Source organism: Crinia signifera, chromosome 7 (genome assembly GCF_055691185.1).
Source record: "Crinia signifera chromosome 7, ASM5569118v1, whole genome shotgun sequence".
NCBI classification, from domain to species: domain Eukaryota; kingdom Metazoa; phylum Chordata; class Amphibia; order Anura; family Myobatrachidae; genus Crinia; species Crinia signifera.
This window is the reverse complement of record NC_139223.1, coordinates 135,690,944-135,709,842: the sequence shown is the minus strand read 5'-3', so window position 1 is coordinate 135,709,842 and position 18,899 is coordinate 135,690,944. Positions and strand designations below refer to the sequence as shown.

The following is an 18,899-nucleotide window of genomic DNA, read 5'->3' as shown; positions in this document are numbered from 1 at the left end:
TGACTTTGAAAAGACTTGCCGGACGCTGATTGGCTGAATTCGGCCAATCAGCGTCTGGCAAGTCTTTTCAAAATCTGCTTCCCGCCCACCACCCGGCAGCGCTAGGAGTCGGAGTTAACCTACTCCAGTCCCCGGACCCCCGCTGCCTGTCCCCAAGGCAGTCATTTGGTGTGTGTGTCCCCCCCCCCGCCGGGGGGGGGGGGGGGGGTGGGCGACCAAATGACTGCCGCCCCGGGCGCTGAAACACCTCACCTTTCGGCCCTGTGTATTGTTGAAACTGGGGTCATATAATTGCATCTTTGTTTTGTCCCATGTTGCCTCAAGAAGACCTACAGCTGGAATTTTTCCAACAAGAGTAGGCGAGAAAATGCAGTCTGCCTGTGAGCAGATCATTACGCAATCATCCATGTTTCACCCATGAATATTGGAGGGATTGCAGATCCACCTAATAAGCCTCACATTGCTGCCATTCCAGCACAGAGAGGGAAACTACAGCTCTGAGGAATCAAATGCACAGCTAAGAGCCTCAGTAAAGTGATAGCACAGTGTAAACATGTAGAAAAAGAACCAGGATGCATGTTACTATTCCCACACAAGGATGTGATCAATAATACTGGCTGGAGTCTCTTTTAATTGGGTTGGATCGAACATTTGTATTGCTCAGTGATGGAAATAGGACACCATCATTTTTTTAGGATTCAGCTTTTTCCGTTATTGCGTGGGAAAACAGAAAATGCTCTGTTGGTGTGGGGTGAACTGAGGTTAACAAAATAGTTACTGGCTTAATCTAGATGGTAGACTGCACAGTTCTAGGTGTTATAAAGCCATAGAAACACATGCTGCTTGTACAGGTTGGCTATAACATGGCCTAACGTACCGGCAAATGAAATGTGTTACAGTATGATTTGGCTGTCTAGTGGACACCATAAGGGCGTGACAATGGAGTGGCACTAAAAACCTCTGTCTCTGCCGAATTATTGAAGAACTTTGTGTAGAATTCTCCTGTAATAGAAATACGGTTTCATTCTGAGCAATGCATGCCAGATGCAGTTACGAGGGTGAAGCATATCTATCATGAAACGGCCAGTGTCATGGCACTCTGCCAATTTATATACTGACCTTCAACACGCAACAGACATAAACCTGACCCCATAAGATGAAGCCTAAGGGAAAATGGCACTGAACACCGATTCCTATATCCTGTTGTGCTGCGGTCTAAATTACGTGCTAATTAATTACCACTGGCATCTTTGGCATTGCCTGTCAAATTGGATTAAGTGTATCCCTTCACTGCTAACACAGAGAAACTGGGTTCTCAGTCAGTCCTAAGTGTTAATTCTGCTCATGCAGATCAATGGCATAGCTGCAGAGCAGGTAGCTCTTAAATAAAGAAAACAAGAATCAGGGTTGTCATTGCTGATTTATAGACTTTCATTAGCAGCTCACCACCTGCATCTTCTGGCCCTTGTCTGGAATCAATTAGTCAATTTAATACCATTTATTTTGCAAAGACTATTTCTTTCATACGTAGCAGAGTCTAAACGATGAATCACTAGAACACCGGTTCATAATATGTTTTATTATTCATATATCTGTGTGTATCAAAAGATCTTTAAAATTAAATGTATTTCTCCCTAAGTAAAATAGTCTAAATGTAAATCAATGGTAGTTGGCTCAGTTTAAATAGAAGCATATTTAGGGGCTGATGCAGTATTGAGCACAAGTCAGTTTTTCGAATACATCTTGCATGTTTCCAAATGGTGTATGCTAAGAAGCTGGGTACATTTAACTACAGGTGATATCAGAGGCAGAACTCTGGGAGGCAATGGAGTCATCTGCTGCCGGGCTCCTGCTCCCAAGGGGGCACCTCTTCTCTAATGATAACAGCTATGGTACAGCATACCTCCCAACTGTCCCTATTTTCATGGGAAGTGTTCCGCGGAAGGGGGTTGGAAGTCCCCCTATCACAGGAGATGGAGGGACAGGGTGCATTGCTAGGAGCTCTCAGAGCGCTGACCATGCACCCCCAGTGGCAAAATGGGGGCGTGGCTTCGTGGATGCGGACAATTCTATGAAGCCACTTCCCCTTTACACAAAGCTACGCCCCTTTTCAGGGCTACATAGACGTCCCGATCCTGCAATGTTCAAAGTTGGGAAGTATGATACTGTACCCGGTGATTTATTTACTAAGTTGGGAGTTCTGTTGAGATGGGATCTCGCTATGAACAACTAATCAGAATCTACTTATTTACAGTATTTAGCACCTTTTAGAAGATAATAGAGATAACTATACTCTGATTGGTTGCCCAACTTCCCATCTTCAATAGAACTCCCATCTTAATAAATAAACTCCCATGTGCATGGATGTGTACAAAAGCACATGAAGGCATAAATAGATTTATTAACCATGAAATGCAGTAGTTATTATGTCAGACTTCATTCAACTCTGCATTAGCCCCTATATGTAAATTGTATTGATAGTTTAGAGCTGTGGTTCTCAACCTCAGTCCTCAAATAGCACCAATAGTTTTCGGGTCTCCGCACAGAATCACAGGTGAAATAATTAGCTCCATCTGTGATCTTTTAAAATGTGACAGTGAATAATGAGTGCACCTACCAGGTGACCTGGAAAATGTGCAATGTTGGGGGTACTTGAGGACCGTGGTTGAGAACCCCTGGTTTAGAGGACAATGAAGCTGAATGTCTCAATTTAATATATGATTTCTTTGCTATCCAGGGGAAAATACAGTATTTCCATACAATTACATGATGAATGTGTGCTGTGCTCTCAGTGTATGCTTGTCATATGCTGTCACACGCTGAGAGCTCATGCTGCTGGGTAGGTGGCCTTAGTTGTGGGTGGCAGTTGGGAATGGCAGTGGTGGGCAGTGTAGCATCCAGCAAGCATAGGCGTCCATGAAGGTGCGCTTTGATGGAGCCACACATGGCACTACCAGGGGGGGGGGGGACACAAGGAAGAGGAAGCGGACTCATAATGGGTCTGCAAATGTAAAAGATTTACTGAGAGCCTTTGCCAGAGGCTAATAAAAATAATAAACTATGTTTTGGGCGTATGGATGGTCACCTGCAGGACAAGCTCCCAGTCCCAGTGGAACTGCCAGTCCGGGCTGTGATTTGCAGAGAGGGTTCTTCATGAGGGAAGCCATTCCCTGCCTAATTGTCAGCCCTAGCTATCTTCTATGGGCCGCAGCCTTAAAGGCAGATCAAGACTTTCTCTCTTTTTGAAATATACTGGAGAGAGAGAGAGAGAGAGAGACTGTTGTCAGGATTAGCAGAAGTCTGCTGGAAAAAAACAAACGAGTATATTGCAGCTACAGTAAATACAGAAATAGATTCATTGTTGCTTGTATTCTACATGACCATTTGGGGATGCATCAGGCTCCATTGTACGTCTCATTGTGTTAGCCCAGTTGGCTCTTGTGCTTTGGCTTAATCTATCATACTTTGTTTCATTTACTTTCACACACTTATCATTTTGTCATGACAGTATTCAATTGTGTTTTGACTTTAATTATATCAGTCATTTTTGGATTCAATTGCATTGTTTGTATCTGGCTTTGCTAGAAGTGGTTCGCACATGTACAGAGAGTGAGTTCCATAATATGACAGTGTCGGCTTTTTACTATTTCTGTTTAAATCAAAATTATATCAGCATCAGGCTTAAAGTGATTTGAAATGCCGTCCGAGGTGTCTGCGTTCCAGTTGCTGTGAATAATGTTGTTCTGTGCAGTCACTGACATTTTAGCTCAACATTGTGTATGACCTTAATGCATGTTTTATTCAAAACAGAACAATCTCTGTGAATAACATAATATTTAAACAAGGATACAATCCATCTAAATATATATGAAGTGTCCCTATCGCTAAGCAGCCTTTTCTTTAACCTGGACAATGGGGGTAATTCCAGCGACAAGGTAGGAGCCGTCCTGCAATTCGACCTTATTCAGATTGTTTCGGTCCTCCATGCGTTCACGCGGAGGACTGACGTTAAGCATCTGCAGGCGCGTTTCTGCATATGTGTAGACGCAGGGTGTGTGCGCCCACGCCGAACTTTCAGTTCACCGGGAACACGCACCCTACACGCCGAGCAGGGGGCCGAAAAGGGCAGGGGGCGCCGGGCAGGTCCATTAGCATATGGGAACACCCAGCGTTTCATGGGTGTTCCCATGAGAACGCGTGAGTTCCCAGGGTAATGAGGCCAGGATGGACATGCGGGGGGGGGGGGGCATCTGACATCACCGGATGTCAGCTGCCCGCCCTGTCCTCGCACAGACTTACTTGACATCTCAGATGAATACAGGCATATTCGCCCTATTGCTGATGTCACACACCCTCCCTTAGACGCTTGGGGACGCCTGCATTTTCCTGGGCACTCCCAGCATTTTGTCTGTCACGCCTAGCCTTTTTTTTTTTACATTCCCATGAAACAGCCGGTAACCACCCGATGATGCCTACTTCCTGTCCATCACCTATTGAACGGCTTGCAAATAGAGAAAAGAATACGCATGCGCAGTTCATCAATAACTGGCAGATGTAGGAATTTGCAGCCGTGTGAATCGGTCCCAATATTCATGAGAAACTAACGAAGAAGTACTGCAGTAATTAAATCACAGAGACACGAGGTACTTCTGAGGAAGCTTTGTGCATCTCACAGAAACCTATGAGGGCTGTTTTTGCTGTCAGAATGGAAAGACCATGATGTCTGCTGTGACCCCTTATTACATCCTGTGTGTGCTTAGATTTTGGGTGGTTGCTCTCAAAACAACTGTTTTTAGGGGATTTTCTGCATCTTAAGTTTAATAAATATGCCCCATGTTCTTGTATAGTTCCACAACTGTGGTAGAGACATCTAGCACCCTTGTCAACCTTCATCTCCTGACCCCTATTGGCACCACAGGGGTAGCATACTCACCGTCACCATTGGTATCCCACTGTCGAATTTCTGACTGTCAGGTTCCTCACAGCCTGCATTTCCGACCCAAACCATGCCAGGGAAGGATCACTTTTACCATGTACAGAGCTGCAGTGGAATGTCAGATATCAAACAGCAATGTATTGATTCATATCTGAAAATGAACATTTTGTGGTTGAACTAACCTATAAATCATTGGACCAGATATATCAAGCTTTAAAAAGTGATAAAGCGGAGAGTGATAAATAACCAGCCAATGGCACTTAAGCTGATTGGATGGTGGTTTATCACTCTCCATTTTATCACTTTTTAAAGCTTGATACATCTGGCCCATTGATAGACAATACAATTGTTAGCCACCACCAGGGCTTAAAGTGGTCATGCTGAGGTGGGGGAACTCATTTCTCTATGCCACCTAATTACCACCCTCCTCTCCCCCCATTAGGCAGAGACAGGGCCAGTGGTAGGGTATTTGGCATCCCCCTGCAAACTAGAATGCTTGTCTGTGAGAATTACTGTGAAGGTTAAAATGTTCCATCTCACCATGGGCCTTATTCTAGTTCACTCTTTCTGACAAAATCCTTCTTAGATGGACAAAACCATGTGCACTGCAGGTGGGACAGATGTTACTTGTGCAGAGAGAATTCGATTTGAATGGGGTTTTACTTCAAAGTGAGATCCATATTGCAGCCAGTATCTACCCTGCACAGAAACAAAATAGCTCACCCAAATCTAATTTTCTCTGCACATTTTAGATCTGCCCCCCCCCCCCCCTGCAGTGCACATGATTTTGTCCATCCAAGAAGGATTTGTCAGAAAGAGTGAACTAGAATAAGGCCCCATGAGAGGTGGTGGAACTCAGTTCCCCCTCACTTTAACCCCCGGCCACCACTATTACAATTTTCCCACCCAAGGTCTAGGTCTGTTTTGCTTTTCTAAAAACTTGACCTGTGTGTTCTATGGTCATGTTCTGAAATCACTGAAAATCTATATATACAGTATGCACCAAGTAAATTCCTTAGCACATTTTAATATTCTCCAGTGTTACTTAAGACAAAAATAAATTTGGCTCATAATAGCTATGGCACAGCATAACACAGCTCTTATTTGAGTCTATCTTTGGAAACTTCAAGTTGATGGAACAGTGGCTTTTATTATGTGTGCTTCACAAAAACTAGCAGAAGTATTTACACCCCCACCCCCTTATTGCATGGCGAAGTATACTGTATTTCATGGAATTACTGTGTGCCAAATCTGAGATCCATGGACTTGCTTTGATTTTATATTCATCATTGTTTTCAGAATGGTTAATACCTACAGAATCGTATGAAGGCGGAAGAACCTGATAGTTTATGGATAATCTTATTAGTTTATATTTTTGGATGATAATATACGTCCTTAGAGTTAAAATGTAACCAAACAAGTCATAAAAATCTGCTTTCCCTCTGCCTCTAAACAACAGCTGGAATAAAATTGGCATGCACTAAATGTTTTGCCGTTACACAATCAAAACAGTTCTATTGAAAAAAAAATGTTATAAACCGCAGCTAAAGTTATTTTACCTCCTCTGTGTACAATAGCCCAGGCTGTTAGATTATTGTTTTCATGTTTTAGAAAATACTTTATTTTTTTTTTCAAAGTAGGAAAATTGTACATGGCATCTGACTAATTCAGAATCCTAGCAATATATCCATCTCCCAATGGCTGCAGTAAACAGAGTGTGGATGTGTCTGCTACTTATAGGCTAGTCTTTCCCACATACTGTAAGATTACCATGCATTTCATCATGTTCAAAGAAAGATCGCAGCCTAGTTGCTGAACCACTTACAGATAAAGTCTACAGAATATTATTGGCACAATCTACTTCCAACAATTTATCTCTTTTCCCAGTGCGTATCTCTCATACAGTGTGGTTCCTAATTCAAATACATATACATACACAAACCCTCTGCCTGGATTTGACAAATATGTATTCGGGGACAGATATGAACATTAGAGAGTGAGGCTTCTTGGAAAAAAATTGATCATTTCAATGCAAAAGATATCTTGGCTACATTATTTTAAATACAACCGATGGTATAAAAATGGAAGGGGTTACATGCAGATAAACAAATTAAAATGTCCCATATGGTTCAGGGGACGCACCTCCACCAGTTATCAGACAGAAGTTCGAGATCAAGAGTAGAGCTGGATACACACCTATACAATCATTGGTCGTTCAATTTAAACCTTTTCATTCAATACTGTAAGAATGTGTACGCTCCTTCAATCTTGTTTTGTTGGTAGAAACCCTATTGAATCCGGCAGTCGCATCTTATCTCCAGTTTAATTTTTATCGTTAGGGCAAGGTTTCAAACAAAAGTGTTGTGCGTATTCGCCGTTAGATGCCACCACTTCAGCTCCAGCGACAGCTATCTGATAATTGCATTTACTTTCCAAATTCTCCCCATTGTTAATTAGGGAGAAGGTATTCTATCCGGCAACAATGAAGTTGGGTATCTCCAAAAACGTGTTGATTCTCCAGATGGTTCTTTCAGATTTATGGATATACTAGTTGGTAGAAGGGTGTATATTGGGAAAATATGGCTTTAGGCTGGACCTCAAGCTTAAAGGTTACAGACGTGTTCTCATACAGCTAGACTGAATATGCCATGCAGTATGAGATGCCTGGTGCAAGTGAGCTGCCAGGTCCAGTGCAGCTCCCATGGCGCCAGTTGCCTTTCTTTTGCAAAAATTGTGATTGCAACTTAGATGCACCAGGAGATTGTGCTGCTAATTTTACATACAACTGTGTGCAACTGAGCCTGTATATAAAGCACTGCGGAACCAGTACCTTTGAATCAGCATAAGCCCTCACTCACTGCCTTTCCAAAGAGTCCCACTTTCACAGGAGACTTTGGGTGGCCTTAAGAGTGTGTGATGGCTAGTGCTGATTCCTAGGTGCCGCATGGGTCCCGATAATTACAGTGCTGCCGATCCCCAGGGTATAGATCCAGCACATATACTACAAACATGTACCTTTATTTGTGGATAGTGATTCCCCCTACTATGGTGCTGCAACTGCTGCTGCATGGAACTTGGCATGGTAAAAAGTCACAGTTGATGCATCGTTGCACTTTGAATGCAGATTCAGAGCCTCAATTAATCAGCACAGTCTCCTCTTTGCATCCTAGTCACATCAAATTGCGTCAGTCACATTTTCATCAAAAAAGATGCTAAAGACATCCAATTCTAGCAGAGTCTCACAGGACTTGGCATACCAAGAGAGTCTGTTTGACTTGACTACAGCAAGGATATATGAGGAATCATGCAGCTTTGATTTAAAAGATACTGCTTATGCAGGGAACATATGCTACAACATATCTGGCCGTTCCACCAGATATCAGAAAATCAAATAGATAATTGCAGCGTTTTTGCTGGCCACTGATCTGGTAATATCGATTGGTTGGACATGCTGGATCGTCCAGCATGTCCTAAAAATGTCATGTTTGCTGCTTCATTCACATGGGAAGGAATAGGGAAATGTCCCCTCCTTTGGGGTGGAGTGCTGATATTATGGAAGTGTATGCCCCTGATATCTGTAGTGTCAGAAAAAATACCTGCCATTCTGATAACTGGACACATGCACTGGTAAAGTTATGCAGAAAAAAGGTCATTTCTTTCACATTTCACATTCAATTAACCATTACACCACTGACCAATTGGAAGCAAGCAAAATTACACACAGTATATGTTGTAAGCTTCTCAATTGGACATAACCAGTAAGATGAGTCATTCATGTAAATTTAATATGCTGCATTTTCTGCAGATGGAAAACTGGCCACCTCCATCCAGCCAGGCTACCTAATATACTGAAAGAAATTGCAGTTTCCATCATTAGCTCTAATGACAGAGTATAACACCCCATACATAATAGAGGATATAGTAAAAGATATCGCTCAGAAAGGGTATTGTGAGCAATATCATTTACACTCAAAATCGTTACTGATGCATGCGCCCGCACATCATTAACGACCCCTGCCGTAGGTAGAACATGCAGGTCAATTTGGCTATGTAGCCAAACGACTCGCATGTTCAATGGGTCCCGGTGACTTCACTGAACGATACAGATATATTGTTTACAGATATCATTCAGTGTCTTCACACAATCTAATATTATATAATATGATATTATAAACTATATCAACGGTGGCTGAGATCGCCTAGTGTGTATGAATTTAGACCTCTGCAGTAAAAAAAAAAAAATATTATTAATAAATTCCCTACATTTTGTTGTCCCTTGAAGCTCATTGCCTCATAGGCAACCATGGTGCCTAGATCATCTTCCATCATGTTTATAACAAACTGCTCTTGTGTTTATATAATTTTGCCTAGTTATGTCACACTTATACTGTTAAGAACACAATGTAATAAACAAATTCCTGATAAATCCAACAGACGGCAAACACATTGCACAATAAAAAAAAAGGTTCTTTAAACTGCACCTAAGACCGACAAATTGTAGATAGCCTGGATGTTCCTTCATTTTCTGAATACTAAGGTGACATTTAAATGTTTTTTCCATACCGTTATATCTCACAAATCGTTTTATACAGTATGAAATATTATCTTATCTTAACAGATTATGATGACCTATTTTTGCCAATAGGTTTATATTTAGTGCACTAACTAATCAAATGTAATTTCTAATTAAAATAGAATTAATCGTATTACTAGGAAACTCACCATATCTATATATGTTTTTCTAAGTAATCTAATTAATGGTATACAGTCAAAATGAGTGCACAGTACTATTTTGACCTTAAATATACAGTCCTTCTGTAGTTTATGTGTGGGTGCTGTATCCCACTAATAATTCATAGCAGCACACCTATAGTCCCTGGGTGGGTACTTTATCCCATTAACAGAAATATAGTCAATTAAATTGTGCTTTTATAAATAACCTCTGTGGTAGAAAATAATATCATATTTCCCACAGCTGGGCCAAATGCAGCTAATGAAACCATTCCACTGTAGCCCATGTCATGCTCCTTCTTAGAGAGGTCCCTGTTAAATGCTATCCCAGACAAAGCTCATTAAACATTATGCTGGGAAGAGCCACCATTACACATTATGCCAGACAGAGCCCCTGTACTGGCTCCAGGTAGGGAGAGCTAGGGTTAGGCACTTAGATTGGGTTTCGGGATAGGCTGTGGGGTGGGAAAGTTACGGTTAGACTGCAGGGTAGGTAGGATAGGGTTAGGCACCATCAGGGAGGGATAGGCTGTGCGAATGGTGGGTTAGGCTTAGGAGTAGCTGTGGGAAGGCAAGTTTACTTACCGCACCCCTGTCAGGATTCCCTCCATTGGGATGCCAGCGTCAGTATTCTGACCATTGGGCTTCCATCCGCCAGTTATCTGTATATATTTCTGTGTATATTTAATTTACATATTCAGTCTTTATAGCTACCTCACTTGCATCATCCATACTGTCTCTGTATATGTGTTTCAATGGACAGGGCTGTGATTTGGCCACTACTCTGCTTTTCCATTTGATTTACTTTTTGGTACACTGTGCCATAACGACAATTTATAGAACACATGCAAGAAATGGATTTGTACACAAATCTTCTTTATACCACATTCATGGATGTAACTTGAGAGCTTGTTTGTATTCAGTGACAATACCCTTTAGTAAATAACACATTTGAATTTCCTGCCACATTCAGGATTTGAATCCATAACCTGTTACATTCCAGTCAAACACCCTAATCATTGATCCTGCATAAACACAATAAGATTTCTAACTATATGAAGCTACTTTTACTTTGTATAAAATATAATCAGCATTGTAGTTGAGCAGATCTATGTAGTATGCAGCCATACATCTTATCTAATGCAGTTACACACTAAACAGATCTGCTGGGTTGCAATGCTGATAGTTTTTTCACAAAGTAGCAGTTTAGCATCAAATAGTTAGAATTCTCAAGCTTTCCATACAAGGAAAACAAGCTCAATGTTTAGATATTTAGAGTGAGTGACTTCAGTTCCTTAGGTGATAGGTTTGAATCCTGTGTATGTCAGCATCTTAAAATCTAATAAATGCAGTGTGATTAATAACAGAGAGTTCCCAAGTTAAGTTCATGAATGTTTTATAGGTATTAGCAACAGAAGGAATAGGGGGAGACTCCTACCAGACAGCAAGCGTGCACCTTGATGTTCGCCGGACGCACCACTTGTTATGCCACTGAGGTCCTCTGTTGCCACTTCTGCCCAGAAGAAGATAATTGCATATCTTCAGCAAAAATCTCTAACTATTAATTTCATTCAATTTTCTTTAGTTAACAAAATCTATCTGCTTAAAAGAAAAACATCAGCTTTGGCTAAAATTAAACATGCAGCCAGTAATCTGGCCTAGAATGGAATAATTATTAGCTGCTTTTACATCTCATGAAACAATGTTTTATTTTAGGAATGTAATAAGAATCTTTTGATTATGGTTATTTTGATTTAGACGTGTTGGAAAATACAGACAGCTACTGATTTCATCTGTTCCAGAAATGAAAATTATTAGAAATTAGTTTTTCGAAGCCAATTTATCTAAGTAGCCTGCACTAAATCCACTGAGTTACTAAAATCCAACAGAAGTACAGTGTATATATCAACTATTTTTCCCAATGGAGGTAGAATTTTATTGACATAGTAGATAACATTCTGCAAATTTATCTTGCATGGTTACGCCCCGCACATGCTTCATATCTGAGCATACTGAAGTATGGGCCATGTAGAGCCATATGCAATCTCCACTTGCAAGTTGAAGCGGCATAACTGAGTGATATCGGGGCATTCTTATGTAGTCACATCAACTGAATTGTGAACTATGCAGAGTTGGGCTTACACATAATTACATCCAGTGGTGGTTCCAGAGGTGGGGCTGCAGCACAGGTAAAAATCCAAATAGGGGAGAATGACAGTTGGGGCAGTGGGCGTGGCTCCCCTATTTGAATGTTAAATTGTGCTGCAGTCCCACCTCTGGAGCCTCCCTTGATTACACCTCTTCGCAAATTGATCTTTTGCATTGTTGATAGGGCTTGTGCAAGCGTGTACTGATGGTGATGATATTCCAACCACAGGGATATGTACAATTCTGCACCCTAGCGAACCTACAGATAGAGCAGCTCTCATTAGAGCTGCTCCTGGTGACTCTATCACCATCTGCTGCCGCTCCCCATCCACCAGAAGGGGGCGTGCATGCACGAGATGCACGCGCACCCCGTTCTGACAGAGCCTGCCGCTGCCCTCTGCTGCTGGTCCCCTGAAGCTCCCCCCCCCTCTAACCCTGCCCGTCTCCCTGAAGCGGAGACGGGCAGGGATTCTGCCACCCCCTGCCGAGTATATCGGATGCACGCGTCCCCGTCATGTGCAGCGTCTCTCCACCAGCGATCGTCAGCATTGCAACCCAGCAGATCTGTTTAGTGTGAAACTGCATTAGATTAGATTTGTGGCTGTATACTACATACAGTAGATCTGCTCAACTACAATGCTGATTATGTTATATATAAAATAAAAGTAGCTTCATATACTTAGAAATCTCACAGTGTTTATGCAGAATCAATGAGTAGAGCTGGCTGAGAGGCGCTACATCTGTATGCACTATTTTCCATTAATTTACAGTCATTGTGCGTTCAACCCCACAGAGTAATATATTACAATATGATATACAGCAATGTCATTTGATATATCTTATTGTTATTTCCGCAGGATTGTGGTCAATGCATCTTCAAATCTAATGTCGACGCAGAGTTTGGGGATTGTTTTTGGACCGACTCTTCTGAGACCAGATAATGACCTAGGGAACATGGCAGTCTACATGGTTTATCAAAACCAAATTGTTGACCTTATGTTAATGGAATTTGATGCCATTTTTGATTGAAATTGTTTTTCAGATTGTTTATGTTATATCACTCACAATACTTGGAGATCAATTTTATTTTTCACTTTATGTTTTATGCACTTATCAGTATTTTTTTAAATTTTGTTTGGGTTTGTTTTCTGTCAAATTGACGTAGTCCAGCACAGTATGACCAAGTGAAGTGTGATATATCACTATATGTAGGTAAAGCTATATAATTCGTACATACATTTTCATAATATAAATAAGGAACATCCCACCGGGTGTATATATTCAAAATAAATGGTGACATTTCGCCCTAGACTGAATTCCCTCCAAAGTGTCGGTGTTTGTGAGTGTAAGTTATCCATATATATATAATTATGTATACAGAGTGCCCACAGGTCCAAGAATGCCATAACTCTCCTTGGGTTGCGAGCCAATAACTGTGACATCACTGGCATATATGAAGGGGGTATTTTTGGGAATCTCCTGAACAGAAGAAAGAGGCAGTTTGGAGGAATTATTTTCAAAGGGCTAAGCTGTACCTACTCATATGCACACATGGCAGAATGAGGTTTCATTTAGCATGATGTATGTCATGAAACTATTTACATGAGAATCAAGAGGGTGTAGAATGAGCACTCACCTGGCATTTCCTGATTTGTGATACACATACAGACATTTTCCTCTGTGCAAAAGCTCTTGCATTTTACATGTACACAGAAGTTATATCTGGACTATATGATTCCATTTGCACCATACAAGACGACTTGTGACAGAATCTGCATGCTCAGTTTTCCTAGCTTTCAATAAATATGTGATGTATCCTTGGTTTTATTTGATCATATCATGCCATTATACTAACTGAGCCAATGTTTTAACCTTTTCCTTGACTTTGTTTATACATAAGTTATCAATGAAGATTTTATTTTTATTACTGTTTGCGACTTAAAAATTAAATATAACAATTAAAATTCAACACAAATTCAATACATTGGTAGCAGGAAGAAATTCCTGTGACTTCTAACATGTGGGTCTAACTACAGGTGACTTCTATCATTGCGCTACTTGCTAGAAGTGACGTACAGTATTTTATTACTGAACTTCCTCCAACAGGTAACTTCTATCACTGTGACAGGTGACTTCTACCACTGTGCTTCTTCCTTCAAGGGACTTACTCTATTGCAATTTAGCAGGATCCAGTCGAACAGGAGCTGTTTAGTAGGATGTTTACTCAAGAGGAAATACAGTATACACAAGCCTGCTGCATCCTGCAAAAAAGCAATGTGTAGGCACAAGAAACTGCATCCTGCTAAATAGGATCCTGCTCGACTGCATCCTGCTAAATGCAATGTGTAGACGCAGCTTAGTGATTTTGAAGGGAAATCAGGAAAACTTTTTTCAGTTTGAAACTTCTCTGTTTTGTTGCCAGTAAAGTAGACTGCACCTGCCGTAGGACTACACGTCCTACCATACCGTGGCATACTGTTGAAGTTAGTGCATGTGTATAATGTGATAGGTCATGCTGGGTTGTGCAGTGCCAAAGCACCTGGAGAGACCCACTTATTGCTGTTCACTGTTCCTAAGTTAAGATACGTTTTGGGACATGGATGTATAATGCAATTGTGTGTTGTAATAATCATTAAAGGATAGTCATATTTTGTGTAAATATTGTGAAAAAAATGATCATGTTACCAGCAGCCTCCACTCATCATGGAAATCACACATTTGTTTTTTTTCCTTTAATAAAATAATGGTGCAATATTTTGGTTTTAGTATACTTACAGTAACATGTTTTCTTTAATTCAATCACTAAGTGATATTAGTTATGTCTATGGCCGGTGCAAGGTTTCTTGGAGTCAAATCAAGCAAGCCAAGGGAGCGAATATGTGTAAAGCAATCAATTGGGGGGTTTTAACAAGTGCAAAACAATTGCGGCAGGGGGGTAATATGCGCTAATCAATGTTGGCGAGGGGTAATTTGGGCTAAGCAATCACGGGGTTGTTTACCATATGGCACTCTTCATGTGATGCAGCGTGTGAATATGCTGTGTGCCATCGTGAGGGGGGAGCAGGGGTGGTTGCTGTGAATGGAGCATATAGCACTGCAAATCAAGAGCTTACTTATCACCATCACACTTTAGTCGATGTCAGGGCCCGAATGCAGGCTGATAAAACGTAGGTTGCCACAGCATAACTGTTCCTTGTCTCTTAAGGAAGAGGAGGAGATTAACTGTGGGAAAATTAAGGAAGCCTTCATTGGTAGCGTGCAGTGCCGCCCTCCATTAGCTAGAGGTGGCCATCGACTATCGATAATTTGAAATCATCAATGATTTATGGGCGATGTTGAATACTTTTGCCATCGATGTAGGAGAACCAGATGGTTTCCCTACATCAATGGCAAAGGATAACCGACATTTCTTTCTTTTTTTATTCAAGGTGCTGGGACACAGAGCATAGTTCCGCCCCCAACACCAAGAAGTTCTTATAGGCCCACGGGTCATTGTCAAAAATAATGGATGACCATTGATAGCTAAAACTAATAGTTAAACACTATTGATAGCTGGTTGCAGAATCATTGATTAATTAATGGGGACTGCACCGATGGCCATCCATATCCCAAACTGCCTAATGGTGGCGATGGCCCTGATTATGACAAAGCACATTTATAAATGCTTACCTTTCTTTTACTGATTCATATATAACAGGATACAATGTCTGCTTTTAGAGGTTAGAGGTAAGTGTGCCAAACATCACATACACATGTTTGTATCATAGGTTCTGAAGTTATTCCTGAGGATCCAATAGAGCCCATCTCTGATGGCGGAGGCATGCAAACACGAGACACAAGAACTGATGGTTACACTTCATATGTTTCCACTGACACCACAAATGCAACATACCCCCACAGTGCCTCCAACAGCATCATTTGTTGCCCCTATGCCTACTCCTCCACATCCAGACACTAGGCACTGTTAGGATCTTTAATATTATCAGTAGAGGTCAACACAGGCTTAACCAAAACATGGCTTTCCAAAATGTTGAGCTAATCTGAACTACAAACAACATAATAAAGAATGCAAATATGCAGTTTCACATCACTTTGCTAAGGATGCAGGGACCAAACTCCAGGTTTCATCAGGAGGCATCGCTTCACATAACACAATGTCAGCAACTACCACACCCTGACAAACACCACGCACCAGATGTGGTTCTTAAGAGCAGCAGGGAAGCAGCAGTTGAAGTAGAGTGTGAATGGTTAATGTAAAGTTAAGTAACAAAAAAAAAACATTATTTGTTACAAAATGTTGACTAAATTTACTATTTTGGTTTTCTATTTGAATTTCTATTTGAACAAACTAACAGTTTTGTTATGTACGGCTATTGTACTTTTTGTCACATTAATAATTTGCATTCTAAGTAAATAAAAGGTAACATAATAACAATGTGGGAGGAGGGGTTTAGTGGCCTTATGGTTAAAGTTGAAACACATGAGAAGACATGAAAACTTGCTGCAGAAAAGGTAGTGTATTTGTAAAGTGTATTTTTTTGCGTGTTCATGCCATTGAATGGTATATTTCAAAGCATGGATCTTGGTAATTTAAGTGCTGTATTGTTTCTTATTGAAACTTGTACTTGTGAGTTCGTTCAATGGTGTGTTTAGTTGTATTTGGGTTTTCACCCATGTTTTGGAGGGTGTTAGGGGAGATGGGGTGTTGGTTCACACGTGTTTAGTGTAAATGTCCATGATGTGAAGATTGCTCAAATAGACCCAAGAATACATTCTCGACCAAACACGATTCTAAATTGGGCGCATACAGTGTGTCTGGAACAAACTATATTATAGTACAAGGGGTGGAAGGTCATTTATTGCTTTACATGCATGGTGAATATTGGCTCTTTTTGAATATAGGCCCTGATTCAGATCTGATCGCAGTACAAATTTGTTCTCAAAAGGGGCAAAACCATGTGGACTGCAGGTGGGGCAGATGTAACATGTGCAGAGAGAGTTAGATTTGGGTGGGGTGTGTTTAAACTGAAATCTAAATTGCAGTGTAAAAATAATGCAGACAGTATTTACCCTGCACAGAAACAAAATAACGCACACAAAGCTAACTCTCTCTATACGTTACACTGCCCCACCTGCAGTGCACATGGTTTTGTCCATTTTGAGAAACAATTTGTACTGTGATCAGATCTCAATAAGGGCCATAGTGTGGTAGGTTAAACCAGTTTTGGTGGCTGCCAATCCTAAAATATGTGGACAAACCCTGACCACCTTAACATAACTCTCCAACTGTACAGGTTAGTACAATTTTTGGTGAATGTCTCAGTAAGAAACTTTTGTCCTAGAGGTGCTATGAAAACAGTGCTGATACTCTAGGGTGCAATGATTCAAGGACATTGGGAACTACTGAGCCAATTGATATATATTTTGAGAAGCGTACACTTCACCCTACATCAGTTTGACATTGATCGCATCATTGCCACTTGGCAAGCACAATGATGTTATATGGGAGTATACTATGTGCAAACTAGGCTGTCAGTAAAGACGCTTCTAATGCTCTGTTATAGCAATGACAAAAACAAGGTTTTGCCAGTGCTTTTAACTAGAGTTATTTAACAACGCCCGTCTCTATGAGCCCTAATTGTGCCATTATTAAGTCTAATTACGTGTAGCTAATTCTTGTCAGTGTTGGTAATATGTGTAGTTTAATTAAGGATATATGGATAGAAACATTTAGCTCTTTACAAAATAATCTCTGTCAATGAATGGGTTAATTAAAATAATAGCTACTTTGTGGCCTGAACCAATATTCAGCCTATCCTATCCGATGCAACTTAACTTCTAAGGGAAACCATAAAGATCAATCCTGTTGCTGCAGCTAAAGGTTTTTTTTTCTGGTTGATTCACAAGGCTGCAAATTTGCAAATTTGGCTGGTGCCACCCATTCGCAAGGGCAGGGGGAACCTCCCACATCTTTCAATGGTCGCTGGCCATCGAAAGAAGTGGAAGGTGCACGCATATAAAAGTGACTCTCAAGTCACTAACATATGCATGTACGCTGGGATGGAAACGGGTGGGCAACTGACATCTGGTGATGTCAGCTGGCCACCCCCCACACCCACGTCATGGCCTCATTAGCATGAGAACGCCCAGCATTCTTGTGGGAATGCCAAAGAAATGATGGGCGTTCCCATATGCTAATTGGGCCGCCCGCCGCCCCTCTCTGCCCCCTGCCCACTGTACTGGGTACGTGCACCCGGCGAACAGGCTATTTGCAGTGGGTGCATGCACCCTGCTTATGCACATGCACAAAAATGCCCATGGGCATTACAAAAACATGGGTCCCCGTGCAAACGCAGCAAAAATGTACTCTCCGGAGTACACACCACGGCACACTTATGAGCCTAATTCAGACCTGATCACTCAGCTGCTAATTTTTAGAGCTCTGCGATCAGGTTCACGCCACCCGCCAGATTGAAATCCTGCCCCATGCAAGCCTGCGATTTGCTTAGCACGGCTTGTAAAAATTAGCTGGATCAGCAACTAACTGCAAATACATCCCCATGCTGCTCACATCTAATGCTTTTTCCAGTTTATACGTAGCCCAAGACATGCTCAGCAGATAGGATAGAAACAGGCTGATCGGGCTGACGTCACACACCTTCCCCTAAAATGCCTGGGTGCACCTGTGTTTTCCCTGACACTCCCTGAAAACGGATGGTTACCACCCCCAAACGCCATCTTTCTGTCAATCAACTTGCATATGGCCAGCGATAAAAATGTAGCAGGACTTTATCACAGCTTGGTTTTGCACATGCATCCTATGGGTCCCACGTATGTACAGTCTATTGATAATTGCCTGGGCTGTGAATTATGCAGACATTCGAGTTTGAGTTATGCCCTTTGCTTTGCATCCAAAAAGGTAATGAAAGTGGGTGATGTAGTAGGTAACATAACTGGCAAATACGTGGGCAGCTATACATTGCAGCAATTCCCAGCGATACTGAATTGACCAAGTAGACTGCATTCTCATGGATATTGGCTGTCACACAAACTGGCTGTCCCCGCTAGGTGTATAAAGGGTGGG

The 18,899-nt window shown here is 41.4% G+C and overlaps 1 protein-coding gene across 1 annotated transcript in view; it reads left to right on the top strand.

The window, feature by feature from the left end:
* Positions 1-14,569, top strand: part of ARHGAP15 (Rho GTPase activating protein 15) — a 579,674-nt gene extending 565,105 nt beyond the window's left edge. Inside the window, exon 15 of the mRNA XM_083153856.1 lies at positions 12,673-14,569. Coding sequence (XP_083009982.1) covers positions 12,673-12,844 — 172 coding nt within the window. The 3' untranslated portion in view covers positions 12,845-14,569. The remainder of the gene's footprint in view (positions 1-12,672) is intronic.
* The last annotated feature ends 4,330 nt before the right edge of the window (positions 14,570-18,899 follow it).